The following is a 27,871-nucleotide window of genomic DNA, read 5'->3' as shown; positions in this document are numbered from 1 at the left end:
CCCATCTACTTGCCAAGAAGTGATGGGACCAGATGCCATGATCTTAGTTTTCTGAATGTTGAGTTTTAAGCAACAAGGTATAAGCGTTCTTTTTGCTAATATAAACATTTCAAATCTGACTTTCTAAATTAAGCTACTTTCTGTTTCAATTGGGAAAAGTAAAGATTAAGCTTTAAAAATTGTCTCTAAATTTGTTATCATTTTAAATTCAAAGACGCACCCGGACGAAATCACACGAGGACAAAACAAAGCCCTTGACAACCCATTAGGCATTTTAAAGCATTCATTTTAAAAATCAGAATGATGAGCTATATTTACTCACATATATTCCTGTTTGTTACCAGATATTTTCAGCAAACAGACATCTTTAAGCCTCTTCATCTGCTTTTATCAAACCTTCAAAGTGGATCCTGCTGCTGTTGACAATCACAGCAGCCCGCTGGGGTAAAGTATGGGGAGAGAAAAATAATCACATACTCCTCAGAATTCAGAAATAATAAAACACTTGAATGGGTAAAATGTACATACAAACAGTGACAGAATTTTCACATACACTCTAAAAGGAAGAATAATATAAACATATCACATATTTATTAATTGCTCGTCATCCAACCAAATATTTTGTATTATTTAAAACTATCAAGTTCTAGATTTTTGTAGGATAGCTATTAAACTGATGACGACTTCTTTAAAATTACCTGTTTAAAGACACACGATCTTTTGAAAATGCAGTTAAGCACTGCATATGGTAAGGAATCACATGAAATCGAGTGTTACTGACCTGATATAATCATTCTTAAGGTAGGAAGAATACAGCATATGACCTACACGTGTACATGTTTTTTTCTCTCCACCCACCCCCACCCAATCTGTGAATTCAACAGATTTCTTCTAATTGACTTCTATTTGAAGTTTTAAAGAGAAACAGAGATGGTCCTTGCTTGCAAGAGTTCACTCATCTAGGGGAAGCAGACTCGTGTCCATGCAGACAGACAGACATCCGCAGGAGGGGAAGCCATGGGAACAGAGGTGTTGAAGGTCTTCAAGTCTTCAGAGATCATTCTAGATGTTAAAGTAGGACTTCACCAGTGAAAGTGAAGACGAATGCGTGATAGTGATGGGGAAGAATGTTAGGCAAAGAGCACAAAATGAACACTGCCTAGGAAGCCGCCAAATGAAGAACATCTTCCGGGGCGATGCATTTGCGAGGAGGTAGAGTGTGGGTGTGCAGTGAAATGAAAACATTAGAAAAATGGGTTGAAGCCAGGTTGAGAGGGGCTTGGATACATTATGAAAGATTTTAAGTTTTCTTGTGTGTGTGTGTGAAGGAGTAATTGAAGGTAAGAAGGTGGGATGACATGCCCACTGTTGCCTGAAGGAAGATGTGTCTCCTGCTAGGTGAAGGAAGGATTTCCAGCCACATAAAAAGCTTATATTCTGCTGTAAGTCCTGAATAAAACTTTCCTCGTCTTAAAACATGAGAAATTAAATAAATCCAGGAAAAAGAAAACTCTGATAATTTTTTAAAATCTTAAGTTTTTCTTTTTTTAACATGACATTAATATAATGACCCTCTTCAAGTATATGTGCAAGATTCTAGAGTTCAACCACTTCATCTTAAAAAGAAATGGACCATCAAAAGAAATGAAGGGACTTGATTATACTACTTTGTCAGAAGTAGAACCCAAAATATTGGGTTGGCCAAAAAGTTCATTTGGGCTTTTCCACACCACCTTATGGAGAAACCCAAATGAACTTTTTTGACCAACCCAACAGGATAAAGGTCTTGAGAATCCAAGTTCAGCCTTTCCTCCACATTTCCTGGCATTCAATAATATATGTATTTTTTGGGAATCATTTTTAAAAGAGTTCTGGTTTAACTGGGGAGAAGAGCATCAAATATTTTCACCCTCAAGTAGCCACCAAGTATTAAATGAAAGATTTTCCCAATGGAGGTCCTGAGGGAATCTGTTTTCATTAAAAAGAAAAAGATATGTATAACTATTTCAGTTGTACATCAGTGGTTATGCTTAAAAATTTAAAGATGACAGAAAATCAATTTCTCATTTAAAACTTTCTTGAATTTGTTTCCTTCCTTTTTTCTTGGCAAAATGAAAGAAATTTCAGACTAGTCTTTTGATAGTCACAGATCTTCAAATAATGAAGACAAAATTGATTGATTCATACCATATGTAAATTTTGTTGAGTACCTAATGGCAAATAAATGCTACTAGCCCTACCATTAGTGGCTTATAATTAAAATAGGATTTGGAGCACTTGATGAAGATACATTATTCCTCACTGAAAGCAAATTTAAGAAATGTTCTTTATTTAGATATATGCTAATTCACTTATACACATAAAGAACAAATGACTGTATATAATTAAAAATAAGAACATGTGTATTTTTCAGTGAGAAAAAAATCATTTGGGAAGGGAAAAAAGTGGAAGCTTAGCAAAGGAAACTTAGAGGTTAAGTATTATTGATACTGAGCTGAAGATAAATACCAAGTACAGTTTTAAGAAAGTGAGACTGACATGTTAAGTCTTTCAGTGTGGACACAAAATTACTGAAGTTATTTCTTTTTACTGTGGGTTATTCTGGAGAGGAACAAGATGATTTCAAGTTGGTAAAATAAGAAAAGTTCCAAGATACATTAATGAAAATGATTTCACTGGAAAAGTATGACTGTGATAGGATATATGTGTTATCTACAGGATTTGGGCAGATTCTCGGGGCTCTTCATATTTTAGCTAAAGTGTTTTAGACTCAAGTTTTAGACCATTCTAGAATGTATGCCAAAGACAATTCAAATTCATTTAAAATGTCTATGACAAAAAAAAAAAAAAAATGCCATAAAGAAAAACCTGTTCTTGGAAGATTCAATAGTCCTGGACTGGGATGTTGCAGAAATGACATGAGACATTTACTCAGTACCTAATTAGTGTATAATAGCTGTCAGTGGTAACAATAATTAGAAGATCTGTATTTTTATCCTGATTCTGCTACTGAATAAGTTATGAGCATGAACAACTCTACTTCTCCAGGCCTCAGTCTCCCAACACAGAAAATGAGAGAGTTAAACCAGACCATCCCAAGGAGTCATTTCAGGTTTAAAAAAAAAATCCAATTATTCCAATCCAGACATCAAGGAATAGTCTCACTATGTAAGCAATGTTTTCACCTCGAGCCCCTCAAAGAATAAAGTTAAATAAATTTTTCCATGGTCCAATTTACATATAATTATTTTGATCTAATATTTACTTGATTTACATAATTATAAAATACACACAAAGTTTCCTAAAGTGGTTCCAATACAGACAATTTGAGAACTTAAAGTACATATTATTATTTTAAGTATATTTAACAACTCAGTTCATACAGGTTGACAAATACAATGGAAAAGAAGACCGCCTAAAGATTTTAAGAGATTAAACTCCCATGTTCTGTAAATTCTATTAAAAAAATAAGCCACTACATATTAGTACATCACATTAAAATATATTTTAAAGTATAGTTTCCCTCTTAAATGGCAGTGATTATACATTAGGGCAACCACAGAGCACTTTTCCCATTCAACATCATCTATGCCCAGGATAAATCCTGTTTGGTCAGCCCCAATGTCTCTCTTGGGTCTCAGCTTTTGGAGTTTTCCTCTTTTGACAATTACAGCCTTTTCCCGTAACTGTAGCTATCCATCCAGAAATGCCCAGTGTCTGAGGCTGGGGGAACAGGTGGTATAGAGGTGAATGTGAAGAAATCTCTCATCTTTCTAAGAAAAGGGATATGATTCAATGACTAGAGACATAATTGTGTACCACAGGCAGTTTATCCTTATCACTTTTTAGGCAGGAAGCTTTATCAGACTGAATAAGATTCAGGCTAGAGACAGCTTTCGTGTGATTTCTGAGTTCTCCCTCCTCCTCTCTCAGGCTCTTAGTGTTAGGGAAGGGGGGATTAAGAGAGGCTGTATGTCGGCTGACTTCATGTTACCTTTGCTTTTAAATGCCCCTGAGACTGATGATACCAGATGTTTCTTTATTAAAAGGACCTGTCCACCTGAGCCTTCATCAAATAAGCCCCATTTTTCATATATTGAGATTCTTGAGGGCCAGTGACAACTTCAGGCTGGAATGGGATATGTCACAAAGCAGACATTCTTTTCTGTTTTCATTAAGATGTGGTCTGTGGCTGTCAGGAAGCCCTTAGCCTGTGTGACAGAGACCTAACCAATGGACACAGATCACAGGGCACTGAGAGAATGAGGCTTCTTCCCTTGAGATCCAAACTGTTTTTTTTTTTCACTCTCCTGGCAAGAAAAGGTACATCAACCTCCTTCAACACTAGGGAAACTCAAAATGTTTTTTCATTCACTTCCCTTTAGTTTATAGTATATGCTTTAATGACAACAGAAAAGTGAATTATCAGATTTCAGTTAGTAAATACTGACACAACACGTTAAGTATATTCCTTGGTCCCTATGTACGGATGTATTTTTCCACATCCCTACTGTCCGCTTCAGGTCTGAGATGCTGTCTCCCTTCTGGCACTTTCTCCTCTAAGCAGGCTCTACAGCATAGAATAGTGTCTCGAAGCTTGAATCTTCTCTCTCAAGTTAAGTGGTCAGGATTTGATCCTTCCTTAGAGAACGTTGTGCGGGGGTCTCATTGGGTGGTCTTGTGTGATCCAATCAGATTGCTTGTGAACAAAAAGAGGAGTCAAAGAGAACTTGGGTTTCCAGGTAAAAATAAAGTGCTGCCCCCTATAAATCACAGTCTCTGTGGAGTAAGGTGTCTTCCTAAAGAGGTAGAAATAATAGGGGGTGTGTGTTGCAGATGCCCGCATTTCAGTGATACTGAACACTGTATCTTTAAGGGCTTAAAATGGACTGACTCCACTCATCTCTCTGATTTTTTCATAAGTAAGCCAGAACACCAGTGACCAAGGGGTCTGAAAGATTAACCAAAGAAGTTAGTGCATATTTCAAAGCAATTATAAATCTTCTACACACACGCATACACATCTTTGAATGATGAACTCATTTTGAATCCACTTAGGCTGAAAACAAATATTTTGGCATTTCACCTTTCTAGAGCACCTTATCATTTACAAAGCATTTTCAGGTCTTATTTGTCGCAGATTTCTCCAAACAATTTATAATGGAAAGGAAAGGTATTGATACCCCTGTTTTACAGATGAGGACACTAAGGCTTAGCAATCAGATGCCTGCCAGCATGGTGGAGTTGGACCTTGGGCTTCTGACTTCCATTCCAGGGTTCCTTTTACTGACCACTACTGGATAAAAGGCTAGGACCCGGCATGCCTGAATTCTAGGCTGGGCTCTTTTCGTCTACATGTAGTTTGTGTAATGTATGGAGCATGACAAGGAAGCCCTGAAGAACTTGAAAATAGAGATGAAAGATGATCCTTTGAGAGTTCGATCATAAAACCAACACCTGGTATATCACATGATGAACATAAAAATGCACATCAAGTGAAGAAAAGGGCTCTCACCTCAGAAAGAACTGGATATGAAGGTGTCACTGTACCAAAAGGAATTATAAGGGGATGAGGGTTAATCAATAACAGAAAATAAAAATGCTAAAGACACAGATGGAGATCACAGAGGAAACACTGGAAGTAATCATCAGAGAAAGTATGTCTTGGATCCAGTTCTTATCTGGTTTGGTTCCTAAGTTATGGGTAATACTGATCAGAGAGAAACCCTAATCACCCTAGAGTATAGAGAAATAAACTTAAGCAATTAGAATGAAAAATGTATTTGCTTAGAGCGTTTATAAAGCACCATTTATGTCATACGTGTTTAGAAATGTTGAGCAAGTTATACTAGTAGACTGAGAACTCACTAGTGGATTTAGGAGAATACGTCTTTGGTCAATTAAGTGTATGAAGACATAGACAAAGAAGCTGAGACGACACCACAGTCTTGTGACAATAAAAATGAAGTGAGCCAAGGATGTGACTGCAGTTGGATCTAGAAGCAGAGGTCTCAGTTAAGAATGGACTAGGGAGTCATTCCTGATGGCTCTGGTTATCAGACTTCTTCCTCATAGCAACCAAACTATATGCGAGGGAAATAAATATTAAACAGGGATTGAGCAAAGTGAGGGCATGCTATCTCTAACTAGGGTAAGGAACTGGGATTAGGTTTAGCTGGGTTTTGAAGAGGAGTTTAAGAGGGAGAGCCAAATAGCATGTACAGGATATAGACTGGATATCCTGAGCCTCTGCAGAAGGGCATATGGCCAGTACCTTCTTTTACTGGTTTTTGCCTCACTGGCATAGTTGTACCACTGAAAAGAATCCAAGTGTATAGACACCATGTTATCATAACTGCTGAAAAAAAGTTTTTTTTTCTCCATGCTTTTTACTGTGGGGTGGAACACACAGGGACTCTTGGGTTGATCTTTTTCAATATTAAGTTTACAGATAAGCTCTTCCTGTTATTATCATTCTGTGTTCAGCAGGCAACCTTCTGATTATGACTTGGCTCCCCTATAGTTTGAATTTACCCATCCAGAGGACTTCAGCATTGAGACCACTGGCCAGATGTATTTCTCAGTGTGGATGAGCCAATGCTGTGGTCCACTCATCAGTTTCAGTGAGTTTGGCTGAAGGGCAGTTGTATGTGCAAAGGCCGATTTAAATGAAAGTGCTCATGAGTCAACAGGCTTCTATGCTCAGGTCCCGCGCTGTGGCAAATCAACAAAGCCACGCCACACTAGTCATCTTGGGTGGTTAGCCAGCCTGTCTCCGGTAACCTCTCTTCATCACCATGCCCTGTCTCTTTTTTAAAACTTTTATAATGAGCTGCAGGACCTTGAGATACTCGGTATACCGTCTTGGTTAGCACTGTGGGTTTAGTTAGAGTTGAACAAATCTGCAGTGAATTCCCAGCTTGGCCATATACTAGCTACATGAGCTTGAGCGAGTTTCTTATACTTTGAGCTGTGTTTTTCTCATCTGAAAAATGAGGATCACACTACCTGTAATGTTAGGTTCTTGTAAGACTTAAAAAAAAAATTATGCGTGTAAAGAGCTTAGCAGGTATTCATCCTGAGGTCATTTACACTTCCTGAGTCTCACGTTACAAAGACAATGGGTCAGATCAAGTGGTCTCAGCACTCCTTTGTCCTGGGATGTTCTCCTCCACCTCTTGGCTTCATTTTTCACCCCTGGTCTCACCCATCCTCATGATCTTCCCCACCAGAAACATCAAAGTTTCATTTCCCTTCTCTCCCTCCTTCCCTTTCTCTGTCTGATCAGTTACTAAGTCCTGTGGAGTTGAACATAAATGTTCATGAAATCCACCTCTCTCCATATCTACAATCATCTCCTGGCTAGACCATCACCAAAACTTGCCTTCTTGCATTCTAACTTTCACGACAGCGTCGACATTGCTACCACAGTAGACTTGTCCCCAAGCAAATATTAGCACATGGCTCCCGTGTTCAAACAGGTGCTTGCTACTGCAATTTCACCTCAACTACTGAACTGGTTCCCCAAGGTCCTTCTCAGCCTAAATGCTCTTCTATGTTCTCTTCCCATCATCTGCCCTCTGAGGACCTACAGTCTAGCCACACAGAATTTTCTGCAGTTCACCAGACCTTTTGGGGTCACCCATGACTTGCTTATGTTGCTTCCTCATGGTTTTCTTGACAAATACCCACTGATCCTTCAAAGCTCGGATCAGGGATCACCTCTGGGAAGCCTTTTTGGAATTCCCAAAGAGTTCAAGCCATTTTACTCCACTATGTGTGTTTCCATGTTTTGTTCACAGCACTGGCAACCTCTTTAGAATATGTGTCCTCTGAAGCCAGACTGCCTGGGTTTGAGCCCCTGATGCCAGTAGTTAATAACCACCTAGCCTGGCCAAGTTATTTAGACACTTCACTTTAGTTTTCTCCTCTATAAATGAAATATATGATAGTAACCTTCTAAATAGATTGTTGGGAGAACTCAATGAGTTAAGCCATGAATATGATTAGCACAGCACTGGCCATATAGCAAGTGACTTCATAATCTTAGCTTTATAATCTCTGTAATTTTAACTACTTATGTGTCTATCTTCTCCCATCACACTGTATGCTCCTTGAGAGCAAAAAAATACACATCTTATTCCTTGGTATTACCAGCACTTATAATAGGACCTGGTTCATGCAGGCCAAGTCAAAATCTTCCTTTCCATTAAATATCCATAGATTTGAGATAACTTCAAAGTATAACCAAGACAATGAAAATAATCTTTTACAGCTTAGGTGTGCTTTTTTTTAATCAGATATTGCCAAGGACTTTGGCTGTTAGTTTCATGTTAATAGATGGATACCTACCACCCTTGGTGATGTCATTTATCCCCAGTGCTTCAGTTATTATCTGTGTGTAGACGGTGCTTAGGTCCAAATCTCCATCCTCATGATTCCAAGATCCAGGCCAATATATGAAGCTAGTCATCTAGATATCTCTTCTTAGATATCCTATGACTATCCAAAACTTAACATTTCTAAACTAAACTTGAGATTCTACCACGAAATCTTCTTCCCTGCAAATGATCCCATATTAGGAAATCACATCATTGGTTGCTCAGGGCAGGAATCTGGGAATGAAGCTCGATTTTTCTTTGCCTTCTGCAACCATTTCCCCATCTCCATCCGGTTGTATTCTTTCTTATCTCCTTTCTATCCATCCCCTTCCTTTTTTTTTTTTTTTAAATCTATCTTCTTCTGTCCTCACTGTCATATTCTAGTCTGAGTTATCATTATCTGTCATCTGTCACAACTCCTGGTCTTTCCTCAAACCACACAGCAGCCAGAAGGATCTTCTTAAGAGCACACATCATCAGGCCAATGCCCCTCACTCTCATGGGTCCTACGGCCCCATCCAATCCCATCTTTGCCTCCCTCTGGCCTCACCCTGGGCTTCTCTCCTCCACATCTCCGTGCCTTGGCCAGCTGGCTTTCCTTCAGTTCTCTGACTGCATCGTGTCCTTTGTCCACTCCAGCTAGTTCCTACACCCAGAATGTTCTTTTCTTCCCTTTTAGCCTAGTTAAGTCCCACTCATTCTTCAAATCTCAATGAGAAATCCATTCTCCAATGAGGTTTACTTAACCTCCTAGCTTAGGCGGTCCTTACTTGCTGTCTGTTCTGAAAGCACCATGACCCTGCACCCTGCCCCTTCCCAACTCTTCACTCAGGGTTTGTCTTGACCTAGACTGGAAGCTCTAGCACTGGAGCAGACGGAGGCTCTTGGGTTCCTCCTAAAGTCGGGCACTGAGTCAGGACTTTGTATGGAACAGGTGCTCAACTCATATTATTATACTATACTGTGTAAAGCATTGATTGAATTTCTAAACCTGTAACTCCTATTTTTTCAAATATATTCTAACTCAAAAAATACTCAAGTACCTTGTTTTTATTGTATTTGTTATGTTACTTAGATAAGTCTATCTAATTCTGCATGCTAATTCACTTTAGTAAAAAACAATATTCAAACCAAATGAAAATGATATGATGTCTTCCTCCTAAGCAGAGCTTTGTGGTGATAGGTATTAATGGGTGGTAGGTTTAGTCACTATGTCATGTCTGACTCTTGCTACCCCATGGACTGAAGCCTGCCAGGCTCCTCTGTCCATGGGATTCTCCAGGCAAGAATACTGGAGTGGGTGGGTCATTTCCTTCTCCAGGGGATCATCCTGACCCAGGGATTGAACCCGTGTCTCCTATATTGCAGGTGATCTCCTGCATTGCAGGTGAATTCTTTACTGCTGAGCCACAATGGATAATCCAATATTTATCATCAAAGTAACTAACTTTGTTTGAAATAGTGACATTTTCATAACAATGGTCTCTAGTATGAAATCTGTATATCTGTCTCAAACTGTAATATTTTGGCTAAATAGCAGAAGTCTTTACATTTCAGAACAATCTATCCACTGGCTTTATCACATCAGACTATCAACCTATTCATTTCTGATGTAATTGAATTATTTTACCTTAATCTACCAAGGCAGGTGGAGGTAAAAGAAAACAAAAAGAGAAAAGAAAGAAAGAACCATGATTTGGGGGCGGAACCATGCCAGAAGCCAGAAGTGAAAAGGGAAAATATTTATAGATGAAAAGTAGTTTAAGTGCAATGAAAACAAAAACAAAGGCAGGAAAAACCTAACATTACCATTCGAAGCCAAGATGGTAAAAACCCTTTATAGAGACTCAGGAATCCTTCTCCTTGAACAGCCTGAATCAAGCAGTCAGTAGATGATTTATACAGAAGGCCCCTAAGAAGGAAAGAAGACAATTTTGTTAAATTTCTTACATGTAAATACATATATAAATAAAATTTAAAAATAGTCTAGGAAAACTTATTTAACTATCTTCTGCTAGGTTAGAACAAATAATATTTGTGCTTCTGTATACATAGGACACCTCTTTTGAGTTTAAAGATATTTTTCAAGGTTGACTCTTGGGATTCACCCTACCCTTGGTCTGATAACTTAGAATTCACTCCATCTAGTCTCTTCAGAGAGAACATACTGTTTTATAGCCAATTAAATTACCCATGTTACTCACAAGTCATGAGCTTCTGAAAAAATGCCCTGCAAATTCTTAACAAAGTATATTTTCAAAAACTATGAAAACAACAAAGTCACAATAAACACCTTGTGTCTAAACAATATGATGGTTAAATTAGCTTATTTCTCCAAATGCACAGTACTTTTCCATCAGACACAAAGCGGGTAATTGCATAAAAACAATGTCCTGGTTGAACACACATAAACACAAAAATACATTTCCAGCAAGAATAAATACAAGGAAGAGTCTTTAAAGAACATTGTTATTATAGACATTCAGATACACGGAGACTAAGACTTTCTATCTACCTTCCTTGTTTATCTCGTGGCTGATTCATTATTCGGCTTTTGATGACATCAGCAGGTGTTCCCAGAATAGAAGCTACCAGTCCAGAACATAAACTGTAGATAAATGAAATTGAAAGGTAATATGCAGCAGCTTCCAAATTTTAAGGGGGATTTGATATTTGGAAAGAATGGAATACTAAATCTAGTCCAATAATATTCTTCATACTAATGCTCTTTTAGCTTAAAATCAATGATAAATTCATTCGTTCAAGAGATAAAAAAAATTGAAACAATGTCTGGTCAACAGATATACACTGAACATCTGCTGGAGGCAGGCACTCTTCTAGGCAGTGAACAAGACAAATAAGGTCCTGTCCTCAAGGTACTTAACTGGGGAGAGGCACAGGAGAAATGAATAATTTCAGGTACGGTTAGTGCTGTAGGAAAAAAAAATGAAATGAGATCACGTGATAGGGATTAACCAGGTGAGAGGCAGTCATGGAAAGGCTCTTGGGTGAGAGCAGACCTTGACATAGATGGTTCCTTCTCGCCAGCCAGATCAGAGACTAAAGATGCAGGCAGAGAAGGCTAAGGTTTTATTCTCAATGCAAGGGGAAAGGGTCTTAAAGTGGGGGAATCACATAATCACTCCTTTCTGAAAAAGGCTTCTGATCAGTTATTCAAGACAGACAAAATGCATATGGCCAACCCACTGCAGACTAAATCAAGATTCTTTTAAATGAGTGACTGAACAGTTCGGAAGCCACCAGCAGTTCATTATGTATGTGGGCATGAGAGAGGCAATACAGGAATGTGATCGACATCCCATAACCTGAGAAGCCATTAACTGCTGTAAACTTTTCCAGGAGAAACACAGATGATGAGAAGATGGGTGGTCATCCTGAATCAAGCGAAATGAAGGCCCGAGACCCAGAAGTTGGCAGCTGAGTCCAGAGATGGGAATCAGGGGGGTGGGAAGAGCATCTTATCTTGGGCTAATGGAAAGCTAGAAAGGAAAACTGTGGACAACTTTTATCTCTTCCCGGAACATCAAGTGTCTCCCAGAGATAAGGACAGCTGACTTTCGGGCCAGGCAAGGCCTCTGAAGTTTCTGAAGGCTCTGTGGTGGGGAGGTTGAAATTGCATTAGGAATCTTCACACTCTCTTATTTTGAACTGCTGGAGCAGCAAGCACCCATGTTCTTTATGAGTCTTTAGATCAGGATTGATCATTCAAAGGAGAAACACACTTCAGGAATACCTGAATTCAAGAGAAAGAACCCATATAACCTATTTTCATTTTCCAGCAAGTGACCTGACTGCATATAACTTCTCTTGGGTCTCTGTTCACACGACAGGCATTGCCTACGTGGAAAGAACTTACTGCTTCACCATCTATATCCTGGGAGGTGTAGACTACTATTCTTTCAGCATTCTTTCCTATATGTTCAGATCCTCTGAAAGTCAAGATTTAACATCAGAATTCTCCAGGCCAGAATACCAGAGTGGGTAGCCTTTCCCTTCTCCAGGGGATCTTCCCAACCCAGGGACTGAACCCAGGTCTCCCACATTGCAAGCAGATTCTTTACCAGCTGAGCCACAAGGGAAGCCCAAGAATACTGGAGTGGGTAGCCTACCCCTTCTCCAGCAGATCTTCCCAACGCAGGAATCAAACCAGGGTCTCCTGCATTATAGGCGGATTCTTTACCAACTGAGCTATGAGGGAAGCCCTCATTTTAATATACCGTCATATTTTTACATAGAAACAGGCAACCAACTACAAAATTCACCTAAGTTCTAAAACTTAAGTCTACTAGAAACAGCTTGCAAGACCAGTCAAGAGGTGAGTAAAACAAAGAAGACAGAAAACTATACACAATTTCCCCTTTTTGGCTCAAAAGACTGGAAAGAAACACTACATTTTTACTTGCTTCAGAGAGGCTGGGGGCCGGCTCAGCTATACATATGTTTCAAGAGTGGAAACTACTTCTACCAGAGTGTTAATGTTATTAATACATTCTACTTTTAAAAGATAGGCAGCCCTCATTCATTAGTAGTCGTTAGTTAGTGTACTTATTAAAGGATTTTTTTACCTGTATAATAACCACATCAAGGATCCCCTTTGGCAACTGTGGGCCTGTTTGGTACACAGTCACCTTGGGGGCCAGCTGCCAGCGGCCTGCCTCATCCTCCTCTTATCAAATCGTTTGCAGGACGTACTGTGATCTGGCTAGGCGCCTTTAAATATTAAGAGAACAAATCCCGCATTAAGGAGGCCTCAGGCAAGATGGTATCTAGAGTCAAAGTGAGAAGACATAGCCGTAAAAGTTACATCAATTTTGCCTGGATACTTGACAGGAACACGGCTACTTTTTGCTATTGACCTTTATCACTCCTTGCCAGTAATACCCACAAAGCGAAGCCCAGAATGTGTCTTAAGTGATGATAGACAGAGAATGACTGGGTACATCTTCTGTTCTCTCCAGGAGACCAGATGGCTCTGTGCAAGGCTAGTCTGTATTAGTCCATAAGCACGGTTTCAGGATGAACAATCCTCTTCCGCATCAACTAAAGAACCATGCTCACGTATGATCTTCATACAGTGTAAGCTAATCTTCTGCCCAGTTTCACCCCTCAGCAGCCTCATGATTTCAAAACAGGGAAAGGGGGACTCTTCTGGTTTTCCCGTTCTGTATAATTTCCTTTCTACTTTCTCCTATATTAGCATACCTTGCCACCTGCCTCCCCATCTCCCTAAAATCCTAGCCACACGTCTTCTACTGCTCCTTCCCTGCCCTAGAACTTCAGCGTACTTACACTATTGTTTTTAATATATGTGCTGCTCAAGTGAGCACATACACCATTGTTTTTAATTATGGTAGAATACATAACATACAGTTTACCCTTCTTAACCATTCTGAAGCACCCGGTTCAGTGCCTGCCCTATTTTCACTCTTCTTCGTATCAAACTCCCTTCCCTCGGATGCTGATGGCTCCTATAAATCTCTCGACTGCACCGCTGCGACCCTCTTTCAACCTCGGTGAGCACTCATTCTACCCTGTGATGCAGCGTCCAGAACTTCTAGATTACACAGCACTGTTTACCTAGCCAGCTGTGAGTTCATGGACAGCACCTTTTGAGCTGCCTCACGGACCACACATACTCCCCCTGACCCCATTTAAAGACCTGATCCAGTGGGTAGGGCTAAGAATGAACCAAGTACCAATCATCTCAGCACCCAATGATCTCAATCATTTGCAAAACCTGAATTAGAGAACAATATAAACTTTTTTCAGTTTGGGCTGAAATATAGTGATGGGAAATCTTATGTCTTTCCAAAAAAAGACAGATCCATTAAGTGGAGTCGTGTCCATTAGGCAGATTTACACCTGCTGGGAAATCCCTGAATTTTAGGTTAAAGAGGTGGTATTTCAAAGACCATTTGGGTAAAGACAATGAAAAAGTAACAGAGGTAACATCACTGTGGAGCTGTTAGAATTGAACATCCTGCTCCCAGAACAGATGGTAACACTGGAACAGACAAGTCCCTTGAAAGTTGAGACTATTTCACAGAATGACTTGACAAGGAAGAATTGGGGAAGAAAGTCTCACAAGCAGAGAGAACAGCATAAAATGAAGACAGTGAAGGGAAGGTCAGGCTGGGTACAGATATGATACATATGTTTATAGGATGGAGGCCCCAAGTCCTGTTTGCTCTGAAAGAGGCGGTTGGGCTGTTGGCTGCAGAAAATATGTTACTGCTTGTGAACACACCTGGATGAGATTTTGGAATATGAAAGGTGAGCAAAGACAGAATGACTGCCCTAGCAGCATGAACGATAACACTTATTTTAAGAGGACGAATGAAGAAAAACTACAGTAAGAATATAAAGTTAAAGGGAACCTAAAATTAAGAATCATTTCTATCTATGTCTGTATCTCTAAATATCATCAACTTGGTACTACTTAACAGTTTTGTGTGCGTGCATGCTGAATCGCTCAGTTGTGTCTGACTACTTGCGACCCCATGGACTGTAACCCACCAAGCTCCTCTGTCCACGGAATTTTCCCGGGAAGAATACTGGAGTGGGTTGCCATTTCCTTCTCTAGGGGATCTTCCCGACCCAGGGATCACACCCATGTCTCTTAAGTCTCCTGCCTTGGCAGTCAGATTCTTTACCACTGTGCCACCTAGGAAGCCCTCTCATACAGTTTTGGGGTTGTCTAAATAGCATTAAGGGTTCTAGAATTTGGAAACAACATCAGAAGCTAAACAGAATCATAAGGCCACTCAACATCTATAAAGTAACTCATCCTAATGGATAATCTGAACTTGTGTTGCAAAGAATTTAAGCTGTTTCTCCTCCTAGGAAGCACTTCTTTATCATGTCTCTATCCATCAAGAGCCACAGCCCTTCAAAACACTTATCTAATTCTATCCCCTTTACGGGCCCTTCTAAGTGGTTATTTTTTTCTCCCTTCCCTCCCCCCTGCCCAACTCTACAGTAACTAGTCCCTTTCTTTTAGCACTTACTGTGCAGTGTTTTTATACTTGTTTTATTTTTCCCCTTGGAAAACTCCCTGGGAAGCAGTGTGGTTTACTTTTTGTATCTACTGCAGGGCCTTGCACAGTGTCTTTAACGCAAACGATGCTCAAACATACCCACTGAATTGAGTTGGATAATCAATTGTCAGAATCTCACCCTGGGATAGCCCTACCAAAGTGCAAATATTTGGGAAAATTTAACCTGAAATATTCTGCCCCTCTCTTCCACATTTTAACTGCAACACACTTTAAGAAAATTGCTCTTTATAAAGGTACTATCGCCTTTCTTTAAGGCTGTTATCACTAGGTTCCCAATCAGAAGAGATAAAAGTTAGAATTTATGCCAAATATGGAAGAAAGAGTGAGATTGGAAAAAATAGAAAGAGACAAATTAACACAGTCTTACCTTGATAAGCCATGAGTCGTGATATTGTCCTCAAGTGGTGTATTCAATACCAAGTAGTGTTTTACTGTGTCGTAAGTAGTTAAATCTGGCAATACATAGAGAAAGAAAGTTTAAATGTCATTCACTCAACAATGAATGTCTTCTGTGTCAAGAATGTGCTAAGCGTGGGGCAAGAATGTATACAAAGATGAAAGATCCCATTCTTGTTCTCAAGCAGAGAAAAGCACAGCGACAGAGGGAGGGGGAGGAAAAAAGGAAGAGAGACAGACACTCAATTATATCATCTGAACATCTGAATCCAGCTTTGCTCAGAGTCAGCTCAACCCCTGCACTTTTCAGTGCTGGAGCTCATGAATTCCTTTTTCAGCCTAAGCTAGGCTGAATTGAGATTCTATCACTTTAAACAAAAGATCCTGGCCATTATTCTACATTAAGCTTTTTATACTTTTTTCCTAATGACAATGAAGAGCTGTTGAAAGGTTTTAAACAGGGGAGGGCTAGACCACAATCATGGAATTTTATAAAGATTACCTATACCAGAGTATAGGGAAGTGAACTGTAAAGAGCTAAGAATGGGTGGATATATTTGATCATTCACCGGACATTTGAGAGCGTACCATGTGGTGGGCACTATTCTACGCACTGGGGAAAGAGCCATGGACAAAAATGAACAAAATCGCCATTCTTTGTTGAAGGAGGAGACAATAAACAAGTAAGTAAGCCACGTGGCATTTCGGATGGCAGTAACTGCTCTGAAGACAAATCAGGCAGGAAAATCAGGCGAGGGTGCGAGGGTGGGGAAGGATGGTGCGTGTGAATTTTAAATAGAACAGCTGGAGATGACCTCAAAATAATATTTGAGTGGAGACCTTCAGGAAGCTTGAGGAAGTAAACTTTGGAGATATCTATGAGAAAGTGTCCTAGGCAGAACCACAGTAGGTCAAAAAGGCAAAAGTCAGCTTCGTATGTTAGAGGAACAGCAAGAACACTGGTTTTTTTGTGTTTTTTTGTTTTTGTTTTTCAATTATTTTTATTAGTTGGAGGCTAATTACTTCACAACATTGCAGTGGGTTTTGTCATACATTGACATGAATCAGCCATGGAGTTACATGTATTCCCCATCCCAATCCCCCCCACCCACCTCCCTCTCCACACTGGTTTAACAGGAGCAGAGGAGGCCAGAGTCGGAGGAGGGGAGGGTCTGGGGCAGAGGAGTGGCTGACCTGGGCTGGTATTTACAAGATCACTGTGATAGTCTACTCAGACTATCGGGAGACAAAGCACATTAGATACGACACTACTGCAGTTCTTCTGGTAAGAAAGCGTGGTGGCTTGGATACTGGGGTGTGGAACACTGGTCAGATTCTGGGTGTTTTTAAGACAGAATCAAGAGATCAGCCAGCAGACTAAATATGGAGGGAAAGAAAGGAAGCAAAGATGACAACAAGGCTTTGAGCCTGAACAACTGGAAGGACAGAGCTGCCATTTATAGCGATGTGAAAATGAGAATGGACTTACTTAAATGTTTTAAAATAAGATGACAGGCACCGGTGATCCTGATGAGAACAATTTCAGAGTGGGGCAGAATGGCTGTGGGATGTATGTGTGTATGTGTGTGGGGGGACCAGTTAGGAGATATTTGTAGTGGTCTAGGAGGAGCAGATTAATAGCACTTTGGACCAGGGTGTAGCTCCAGAGATGAAAAGAAGTGGATGAACTTGAGATCTCTCTGGGAGACAGAACTGGCTGGATTTGGTGACTGGTTGGCTGTAAGCAGTAAGTGAAAGAAAAGAGATCAAAATCATGCCTAGGTTTCTGGGTCGTTCAACTAAAAAACCATCATAAAAATATGATATCATATTTTGAGACTGGGAAGAATGGAGAAGGAAGTGATTCAGTAAATGATTTGGTATGGACACATTCAAAGTAATATATATTTGAGATGCCAAATGAAGATGCTGAGTAGATAGCTAGAACTTAGAAGAGAACTCTGGGCTGCAAAGATATTGAAGCAATCAATTGAGAAATGATAATCTGAAAGGTTTTCTGAAAACCAGAATATCTACTAATATGATGCAGGAGATATCAGTGGACTGAAATAGCAAAATATAAAATAGACTGACTTCCTTTTAAGTGGTATGTTACTATAACTCTCAAAACTGCTATTTATCAGCTTCTTAGAATCATATAATTTTGGTCTTAGAAAGGAGTCTTTCATCCATTGATTCATTTATTAAACATGTGTTGATTATGTAAGAGGGACTGGGAAAGGTAAGGGGGACTAGGAAAATAAAGATGAATAAAATACAGTCCATGCCTTCAGGGGGCTCAAAATCCAGGGGGAGGAGACAGACACATAGAAGAAAGCAATGAAAAAAAAAAAAAGAAAAAAAAAGAAGAAAGCAATGACATGAGGTAAAAACAGCAATAGAGCCAAGCACAGAGAACTACGGAAACACATCCAACACACCGTGACCCGGGAGGGGTGGTTGTGGGAGGTTCAAGTAAAGTACATGATGGAGAAGACACCTCAGCCACATGTTAAAAGGTCTGCAGAAGTAACTAAATAGAGAAGAGGGAAGAGGACAGATGCTACAGACATTGAGGCAGTGTGGTGTGTGTAGGCAGTGGAACCTTTTCACTTATGACTCTGCTTCGCGATGTGCTCCAGAATCAATGAATTGCTCAAACCCAGAAGGTACAGGTTGACTTATGCAGACCTTCTGTGTTATGAAATTTCCACTTTATTCTGTGAGTGATGAGAAGCCAGTTAGGGGTTGTAGGGATACCAATAACATGTTGAGATCTGTATTTTCAATAAAGCTCTCTGGATATTGGGTCCAAATTTGAGGGCAGGGGAAGAGATCAGGTAGATGCTGTGGCAGTGGTCTAGTTGTGTTTTGATGGTTACTACTGTAAAAATGGTCACTGTAAGGATACTAAGGTAGTAGTTACTGGATGGGGGAACCTTTTTCTTTTCGATGAAACATAGTTGACGTACAATATTATGCAGGTGTACTACACAGTGATTTGACAGGTGCATACATTATAAAAAGGTCACCATGACAACATGCCTAGTAACCACTGGTCCTCATAGAAAAGTACTGTAATATTACTGGAATAATTCCTTATGCTGTACATTATATCCCCGTGGCTCATTTTTATAACTGGAGGTCTGTACCTCTTGCTGCTGCTGCTAAGTCACTTCAGTCGTGTCCGACTCTGTGCGACCCCATAGACGGCAGCCCACCACGCTCCCCCGTCCCTGGGATTCTCCAGGCAAGGACACTGGAGTGGGTTACCATTTCCTTCTCCAATGCATGCACGTGAAAAGTGAAAGTGAAGTCGCTCAGTTGTACCTCTTAATCCGTTGCAATTACTTTGGTTCCCTACTCCTCTCCCCTTGAGCACCCACTCATTTGTTCTCTGTATCCATGAGTCTGTTTCCGTTTTGTTTTGTTTTGTAGATCCCACCTTAAGTGAGATCATCTGGTCCTTGTCTTTCTCTGACTGACTGATTTCACTTAGCATAAGGCTGGAGGGGGGGAACATTTAAGAAATATTTAGAAGACTGAAGAAACCAGTGACTGACGATGGGAAGTGAGAGATGGGAATGAGTGAAGGGAACATTCAGGTTTCCAGCCTGAGGTGTCCAGCTGTACCAGATTGATTCTATAGCAAGAGGAGCAGGATGACTGGGGGAAAAGATCTGTAGTCTAGATATAATGACCATCACATGTGGTACATACCCCAGTGTGAATCTTAGAGGGAGGTATGGGGTGGGGAGGAACCCTTAGTAACGGTTCGGTATTCTCTCCTTACTGTCACAAGTTGCTAGTTTTAGGAAATCCTTTTCATACATCACTGTAGTGAAACTGCTCTAGGGAAAATATTCAATTACAACATTACAACATAAAAGAAGACTGTTGCCAGTACATATTATTAAAAATAATAAAATAAAAATTCTTATTTTCCCCAATGTAAGTGCTTATTATAGTTAAAATGATTAAGGTGATTAGGACTTCTCAGAATTCAATAAAGTTTCCATTACCTCCCATATTCACCAGCGCTGCTCTTTGTATATTGGGTACCCAGCCTGCCCAAAGCCCACGTATTCCTCCTTCAGCTAAGATTTTTGCAAAGGCATGATGCACACCACGAAATCTAAAGGGAAATAATAATAAATGTGAAAACTCTAGGCATTCCTGTGTATGGGATGCAACTGCATAAGCTTCATCATAACTGTTATGATTTGGCTATAGCTGTTATGATTTGTAGTACAATAATATCTTAATTATCTAGAATTGTTAAAAATTAAAGCAACCCATGTAAGTCTAATTCCCAGATAAACTTAATAGTTCTTTAGAAAAAAGGCCAATTTTTGATTTAAACATTTTTATGGAAATCTTTATAAACTGTAACATCCATCCTCTTCTCAGATTATTAAATAGATTAAAACTCCTTCCCTGACATTTTACATCATCTGTGCGCGTATTAATTATAGGAGGGAACAGTGTCTATCAGACTTCTAGGTTCATTTTCCTCATATTATGGGAGACCTTCAAATTTTTTAATTTTATCAAATGAAAACATTAACAGATTAACTCTCATGTCACTTCATGAAAGAAATGATATTTTAGACCAAAAGTTAGGAAGGAGAATTTCAGAAGAGTTCTTAAAACTGAATACTTTTAGCTTTATGAAAATTTATCTTTTCCTTATTTTGCACATTTTTCTATACACAGATGAAAATGGTGCTAATGAACCAAAGATGGAGACCTCTGATATAAAATAAAAACCTGGGTTGTATATAGCCAGAAATACCTGGTGTCAAATACCACTTTATCACTTACAAGTTGTATGGCTTTACTCAGGTATTAAACTCTCTGAGTCTCACCAAAAAGATAATATGATCTATTTACTGGGCATTCATAATTGCTATTCTGCTACATAAGAAGTATGCTCATGAATAATGGTCACTGTAGCTAGAACTTATTTATTAATAGAATTTACTTATTAATGCACTTATTAAGAACCAGTCTTATTTTATATATATATATTATATATATATATATATGTATGTATATGATATATTTTATTTCTAAAAACTCTATGGAGTATGTTATTATTCTAATTCTCATCTGAACGAAGAAACTGAGGCTTAGGGAAGTTAAGAACTTGACTAGGGTTATACAGCTAAAATGTGGTAAAGGCTGGATTTGAATCCCAGGTTGCTTGATCCCAAGGTTCATGTTCTTTACAACATTTTTTTTTTTAACTATTATATCAAACCCAAAATGTCTAATATGAGAGATAAAGAGAAGGAAAAATACTGAGGTGATCAGTGAAAACTCAGACATTTCTGGACCCCAACAGTTCCTTTTCTCCACGTAGCCAACCAAGGCAACACCACTTTGCCCTGCTCCACAGTTCATCAGAAGTTGTTACGAGATGACAAAATGGGCCCTGGGATGCTGTGAACCACACAGTTAAGTCAGAGTGGTACCCTTTTCTCCTCCCCGGTCCACATTACTTAGGTCCCTGTTGGGAAGGGGGCCTGGACTGCCATAGCCCACCCTCACTTTGCACTGAGTCGGCTGGAGGGGCAGCAGGGCAGAAGGCAGTGGCCGTGGGAAGCCACCAGAGGAGACCCCAACCCCTCCTCCGCCTCTGGCTCAGACGCACATCCATGGTTTTCAGAGGAGCAGACCCCTGCATGCTCAGCTCAGGACATCCCACGTTTTCTCTGTTTCCTGGCAGAGGGTTATCTGTCTGTCTGCAAGATTTGCCCCTTTTCCAGAAGAAACTGCCTAAGTGGTATCTGAATAAACTTGCACGAGAGGCCCTTTGAGAAAAGGCAGATTTTTGACAATTAAGGGTAGTGCAACAGGAGGATTTTATATCACAACAGTATAGTAATATTGAAGTAAAAAAAAAAAAAAAAAAAGAAAACTTCCTTAAACTTGGGAAAAGAGGCAGAGAGAAATTAGACAGGGAAGTAGAACAATTCATAAGGTTTACCTTGCTATTTCCCTTCCTGCAGAAGGAAAGGAAAAGAAAACAGGCTTTCTGGCACCTGATGAGCCAGACCCTCTGTCATGGAAACCATCTCAGATAGTGTCTCTTAAAGATGAATAAATAGAGACTAGAAACATTAAAGGACTTCCAGAAGGCCAAGCCACGATGGCAGAATTGGAATTCACACCAGGGCAACTGTTAATGGTCAGATTATTTCTATCAAGCAGCAGCAGGGGACAAGTCTAGCTGCCTTAGCTGGGAAAGCAGCAAAGAGTGATACACGTGTACAGTTTGTCTGGTAAACAACAGGTATACCATACCAGGTAAAAAAAAAGGTCCACCTCCGGTCTCCTCTTAGTGAATATCACTTCCAAATTAGGAGACACAATGAATGCCTTTACTGAATGTAGGGGTCCAAATATGCAGAGATCAAAGGGGAAAGGAAAGGTACCTGTTAGCGGAGGACCTACCGCAGTGGTTTTCCTTCAAGTTTCCTTTTTCCTTCCATTTGCATCTGAACCTTCACTAGGTCAGTTGGGTTGGCTAAAAACTGGCCAACAACACCAGCCATCATCCCTCCAATCACTGATTTCCTAATTATAAAAGGAAATGCATTTTTCTAAAGGTTGCTATCAATTTCACACATTTTGTGGGAAACAATACCATGCTGGTACAGCCCCGGCATAAGAGATTTAAGACAAAGTGAAGCAAAAAGTAAACTCATACAAATCACAGAGGAGAGTAGATGGTTTGTTTACTGATGGGAGGGCTCAGGGACCGGGAGTCAAAATTCAAATCTGAAGGCCTTTAATGGCCTGAAATTCAAAGGAAGGACAGTTGCTTCAAAGATATAATTTAACTGCAGTTTAATTCTGACCACAGGGGAATAAAAACAGCATTGATGTAGTCAATCTAACAAAGGCTGGTAAGCCAAGTTTTATAGGTTACTGTTTTAGTAGTTTTCCGAAATGAAAGGGTTTTGAAAACATTCCTCTCTTTGAAGAGACTCTGTCCCTGGACTCCTCCTCCTTTCTTTTTATAAAAATTGAAATATAGTAGATGTACGATATTAAATAAATTATAGATGTACAATAGAGTGATTCACAATTTGTAAAGGTTAGGCTCTATTTATAGTTATTATAAGATACTGGCGACATTCCCTGTGTTGTACAATACAGTGTATTATTTTCAAAACCAAACTTACCAAAGGGGATAATGCTTATCTTCACTTTTGCCAAACACAACTTCACGGAGATGTTCGTAAGTGACCATTCGACCTCCAGAATACACTGAAAACAGAGCATTGAAAGGATGAATTCAGCCCTACGTTTAATGAAGCAAGAGGATACTTTGACGAGGCCTAGCTGATCTCCCTAGCTGTGTCTCTCTCATATAACCGAGGCTTCTGACACCTGGCCTTGATGGTTTTCCAAATGTGCATGCCTTGTAAAGCCTCAGGCCTTCTATGTTGTCTGAGCTTTCTTGAATGGATTATCCCTTTATTGCTACCTCCTCCTATTCTTTCAAGACTCCACTCAAAGAACATGTTTTCCAGAAAGTGCCCTCTGATCTGGCCTCCAGTGTTCTAGGCTGTCATTGCACATGCTTCTATGTGCATGCTTCTATGATCCCCCAGAACTCCCCATGTGTGTGTCTAATACAGCATCTGTCATCTTGATTAGAAACTAACTTAGTTTTCTTGTTCATCTTTCCACCAGACCATGAGCCTTTCAAGGCAGGTTTTGCGTGTTTTCATTACACTCTACACCCTAGTACAGAGCTTGGGACAGAGCAGGCATTTTCATTCAATAAACACATGCAACTTCACTGGATAATTTACTATGTTAAGGTAATTTACCAGTCAAGTCTCAAACATATGAAATGAATCTTAATTATAAAACCACATATGGTGGTCAACAAAATACAAATGAAAAGAAGTGAAAATGATAATAGGAAGCAAGAAGAAGCCGTTAAAGAAAAGAATAAGAAAGAAAAATCATGAAAATCAATACACGGTATTCAGAGAGAGAGCTTTTCTTGATATTTCAGGAAGTTTGATGCAGTATTTTAGGATATTCAAAAACATACAAAGTACCAAAACAATCATATTTCTGGACACTTTCTGGTGAACATACTGTAATGTGCTCATCTGGAAAACTGAAGCTTTAAAAATACAAAGCTGGTAAATATTAGTACTGGGCACTTTTCTGATCAAAGGTCCCTACATACTTGAGGAATAATTAAGAATATATATAGAGGAGGAAAACGCCATGCCCATCCCTCCTCCTTTTGAAGGCAAGTTTATGTTCTGTCCACAAGCTAGAATTTCAATAACTTCTATCACTGTGGGTGCCCCACTGGAAGCACAGCAAAGAAGTTTCTCATCGGCAGTATTAAAATTTCAACTATTTTCCTTTCAGAGTGACTGATGGCCCACATAGGTAGCCTGGGAAGTGAGGCAAAAATCACCTGTGTTGCTTTTACTCTGTTGCCAAGGTTGGATTAGATAGTCACCCTTGCTCTCTTTCAGATCAACCTGGCCTTGGACACAAGAGACAGAGACTGGTAAGATCTGGCATTGCATTCAAATATAATTTTCAATTTCAAAGAATGTAAAAAAAAAATTAATTTTGTGTTTAAAAGTTCCTCAAGTTGATAAAAATTGCAGTGATTCATCTTCTTCTTTCTTAAACTTAAAAAACCTTTTCATTAGGAAACCTTTCAAGCATACAGCAAAGTAGAGAAAAATAATACTCTATGTCTATCATGGAGATTTATCAATTACTAACATTTTCATCTTACTGGCTTTTTCTTTTCCTCAATTATTTTAGAGTGCATTACAAAATAGCATGACATCGGGACAGTTCATCCCTAAATACTTTTGTATGCATTTCTAAAGCCCTAAGGCTATAATTCCTTAATAAGCACTGGTGGTTAAGAGATTATATATTCATTTATCACATTAGTAGAAGGAAACTAGCTGGCTTTTGAACACAACAGGAAAGCAGAGGAGACAAACAGAACTCATGACAAACTCACCAACTAGAATCAAGATAAATACCTATGTGTCTGTAAATGGCGGGTGTCACTCCTTGCCAGAGCTTTAGAAAGCCTTCCTCCTGGACAATCCCTAGGGCCGTGCGTACCATGCCCCTATAGGGAGCAGACTCTGTTGCACCATCTCCCAACCGAGCAAGGGCAGCTTCTCCTTGTATTTGAAGTCGAGTTTTTGTGAGGTCGAGGGGAAAGGTTGCTGACAACAACAACAACAAAAAAAAAAAAAAACGAGGGGGAAACCCATAACATTCAGAAAAGTGAACAAAATTTTTTTTAGAAAATCACAGACTCAGATTTTAGTCACCACAAGATGGGTGATTCTCAAATTTCAGAATACATCAGAATCAACTAGGGAGATTGGTTAAAATTACATTATTTCCTAGCCCCACACCTATGGAATTTCAGTAGGCAGATGGGGTTAAGACATCAGTGGGTTCTGACACACTCCCAAACTTGAGAATCACTGTCCCAGAGCACCAGAAAGAAAACAAAAAGTGACAAGCCTTGGGTTCTTTTCAGTCATAAATGTCCATCTAAAACCTACTTTTGTCCTCAATTTTTGCTTTCCAATGGGAATAATCTCAGGTATCTATAGTCTAAGATGTGCCCTGGTCTACAACCGTGAATAACAGCCAACGTGACTTTTAGAATACTGTTACTACTTATGGCAGGTTCTTAATAAATGCCAGATGAAATTGAATTCTGTCATTTCATGATGCTCCCATGTAGATGAATCACTGGCCTGTCTGAAAAATTGAAGATGCATCATAGAGTTTATCACTTCTTGGGTCAATTAAGATACATGTTGAATGGTTTTTTCCCAGCACTGATGAGTTTTCTGCCTGACCTCCTTAACAAAATACCAACTATACTTAAAATTTTTTTCCTAATGATTACATCTTGAATTAGAGGTAGACCTTTTGCCTTGAAACAAGTGAAGCTAGCTGGTTCACATAAGGAAGATCAAGCTCATAACTTTATATACACGACTCAAGACAAGTTCATAAACATTAGTGACACTGCATGTCTTTCCAGTGACCACCACCTGATACAAAACCACAGCTGTGCCTTTTCCAAGAGAATATTCAATCTGCACCACTGGTCTTTGGAAAGTTAATGATCTTGCTGATTGTTTTCCTAAAACACAAGTTGTGTGCATACAGAGAATTTAAGCAGTGCTTTCCTGACATATGAAGCCTGCAAAATCTTAAGATATAGCCACTTCTATATTAGCATAATTATGCCTTTTCAAATAATTTTGCCTTTCTTGCTGGTTACTTAAATAATACTTCAGGTTCTGATCCTAAATCCTTTTGCACTCAAAACCATCTCATATTTTGATTTCCCTGGTTCTCATTCCCCGCCCCCACACAATTCTCCACAAGTTTTTAACAGGAGGAAGTTTCCTTTACAAAAGGCATTGGTCACAGGGGAAACATTGGGTTTAAAAAAAAAACAAAACAAGAAACTGGGAATATAGCTAATCATTTAGCAATCTGCTTTAAATTTTTTTTTAAGTTGATGAATTGTATTACAGTGAAAACAATGGATAATAATTCTCCTTCAGCTTTGGGGGAACAGAAAGAAAAAAATTAAGGAGGGTTCAAAGGGCAAGAATGGATGAGCACTAGGAGCAAAAAAAAGAGATCATGTTTTGGCGCTGCCGGAAATACAAAGGAAACTCGTTTTAGAACAGGGCAAACTAACATTACAAATGATAACACATTGGAGCTACTGCTTTTTTTTTTTAACGGGCAAGAAGATGAAAGCGTCATGCTAAAATGCACAGGGAAGGCTTCACAGGGGAAACACGGGCACTATACTCATAAAATTCCTGCAGGAAGCATCACCTATTCTTGCAAGGGCATCAAAGCTCTGCTCTAAGCAGCCCCTCTGACTTGCTCATGCAGATGTAATTGTTCATTCTCTCTGCTCTTATGATAATAACACCTCCATTACAATAAGTAGCATAATGTCTCTGCATGTCTCCCCACCAACCTGTAAGAAGGTCAGGGCTGGGTCTTTTTAACTGTATCTCCACAGGCTCCTGGACTGTGGTCATTATAATAATGTCGTGATCATTCGATGCCTTCCCTGCCTTGGATTTAGCGTTCATATATTAACCTCTCAGACTTGTAGGGTATACACAGTGCAGCTGAGTTCAGCTCAAAGAGGTCAACAGGGAGATGCTGAGTGGATGGATGCTCGGTAAGGAATGGGTTAAGAACTTAAGTCCCACAAGTTGAGTCCACAACCTGGACCCAAAACACAACGACATAGTGAAGCTGGGTAAGAATATAAACAGAGATGTCCTCAATAAAGACGGAAAGTGGATTGTGGTTTTAAAAAGGGCATCCTCACAAAAGGGGAAATGATGCCTATAGGGGAGTAAAGCTCAGGAAGCTTCTAAAAGGACACACTCAGGCGCAACAGCACGTCCGACGGAGACAAAATTGGAAGGGAGAAACCTTCGTGACCTCCACTCCCTCCTCCTCCTCCCAAGGCTGGCCTTGCCCCCACCCTGCCACACCTGGACAGGTGTGGACCGAGAGGGTTGCATCCACTCGGAAACGAAGCCACCCGCCCGGCCCCCCACCCCGGGCGGCCCCTGGAGGTCGGGCCGGGGAGGCCCAGGCTGGACGGCCGGGTACCTAGCTCGGCCACGGTGGCCGCGCAGCCCGACAGGAGGAACTTGCTCGCGCGGGGCCATCTCTGGACGAGCGGCGAGAGCCTCTCCGCATCGTCTGGAGTCGACATTCAGCAGCAGCACGGGACGACGATACGCCCCTTCTGGCCCGCGTCCCGCGCCGCGGTTGGCCTGCCACCCGGCCAGGGCGGCTCCTTCTCAAGCGACACGCTGCGAGGCGGGGATCATTTCTCTAGCTTGGCTCGGCCAGGCGGGCCCAACAAACCCTCAGCCTCCCTGGCAGCCCCAGGCTGGAACAGCCCAGTGAATGGGGAGCAGAAAA

General features: G+C 40.1%; 1 protein-coding gene across 8 annotated transcripts; it reads right to left on the bottom strand.

The window, feature by feature from the left end:
- Positions 1–238: 238 nt before the first annotated feature.
- On the bottom strand, positions 239–27,871 carry SLC25A27 (solute carrier family 25 member 27). Of its 8 annotated transcripts, XR_009693581.1 has the most exons (10): positions 27,554–27,869; positions 24,907–25,098; positions 23,050–23,134; positions 22,316–22,438; positions 19,879–19,991; positions 15,828–15,912; positions 10,897–10,989; positions 10,191–10,293; positions 8,353–8,561; positions 4,878–4,951 (listed from the first exon to the last, which is right to left on the bottom strand). XR_009693581.1 is itself a non-coding variant. In XM_061146871.1 (9 exons), exons 1-9 carry the CDS (start codon positions 27,657–27,659, stop codon positions 4,880–4,882), a joined length of 927 nt encoding a protein of 308 aa, XP_061002854.1. In that variant the 5' UTR covers positions 27,660–27,871; the 3' UTR covers positions 239–4,879. The 8 variants fall into 8 exon arrangements, 5 of the variants coding, with proteins under 5 accessions (XP_061002854.1, XP_061002855.1, XP_061002853.1 ...); XM_061146871.1 differs by lacking the exon at positions 8,353–8,561 and having other exon boundaries at positions 239–4,951; positions 24,907–25,053; positions 27,554–27,871; XM_061146870.1 differs by lacking the exons at positions 4,878–4,951; positions 8,353–8,561 and adding an exon at positions 240–4,799.

Source organism: Dama dama, chromosome 7 (genome assembly GCF_033118175.1).
Source record: "Dama dama isolate Ldn47 chromosome 7, ASM3311817v1, whole genome shotgun sequence".
Lineage (NCBI taxonomy): Eukaryota > Metazoa > Chordata > Mammalia > Artiodactyla > Cervidae > Dama > Dama dama.
The sequence above is the reverse complement of the archived record's forward strand: the minus strand, read 5'-3'. Positions and strand labels throughout refer to the sequence as shown.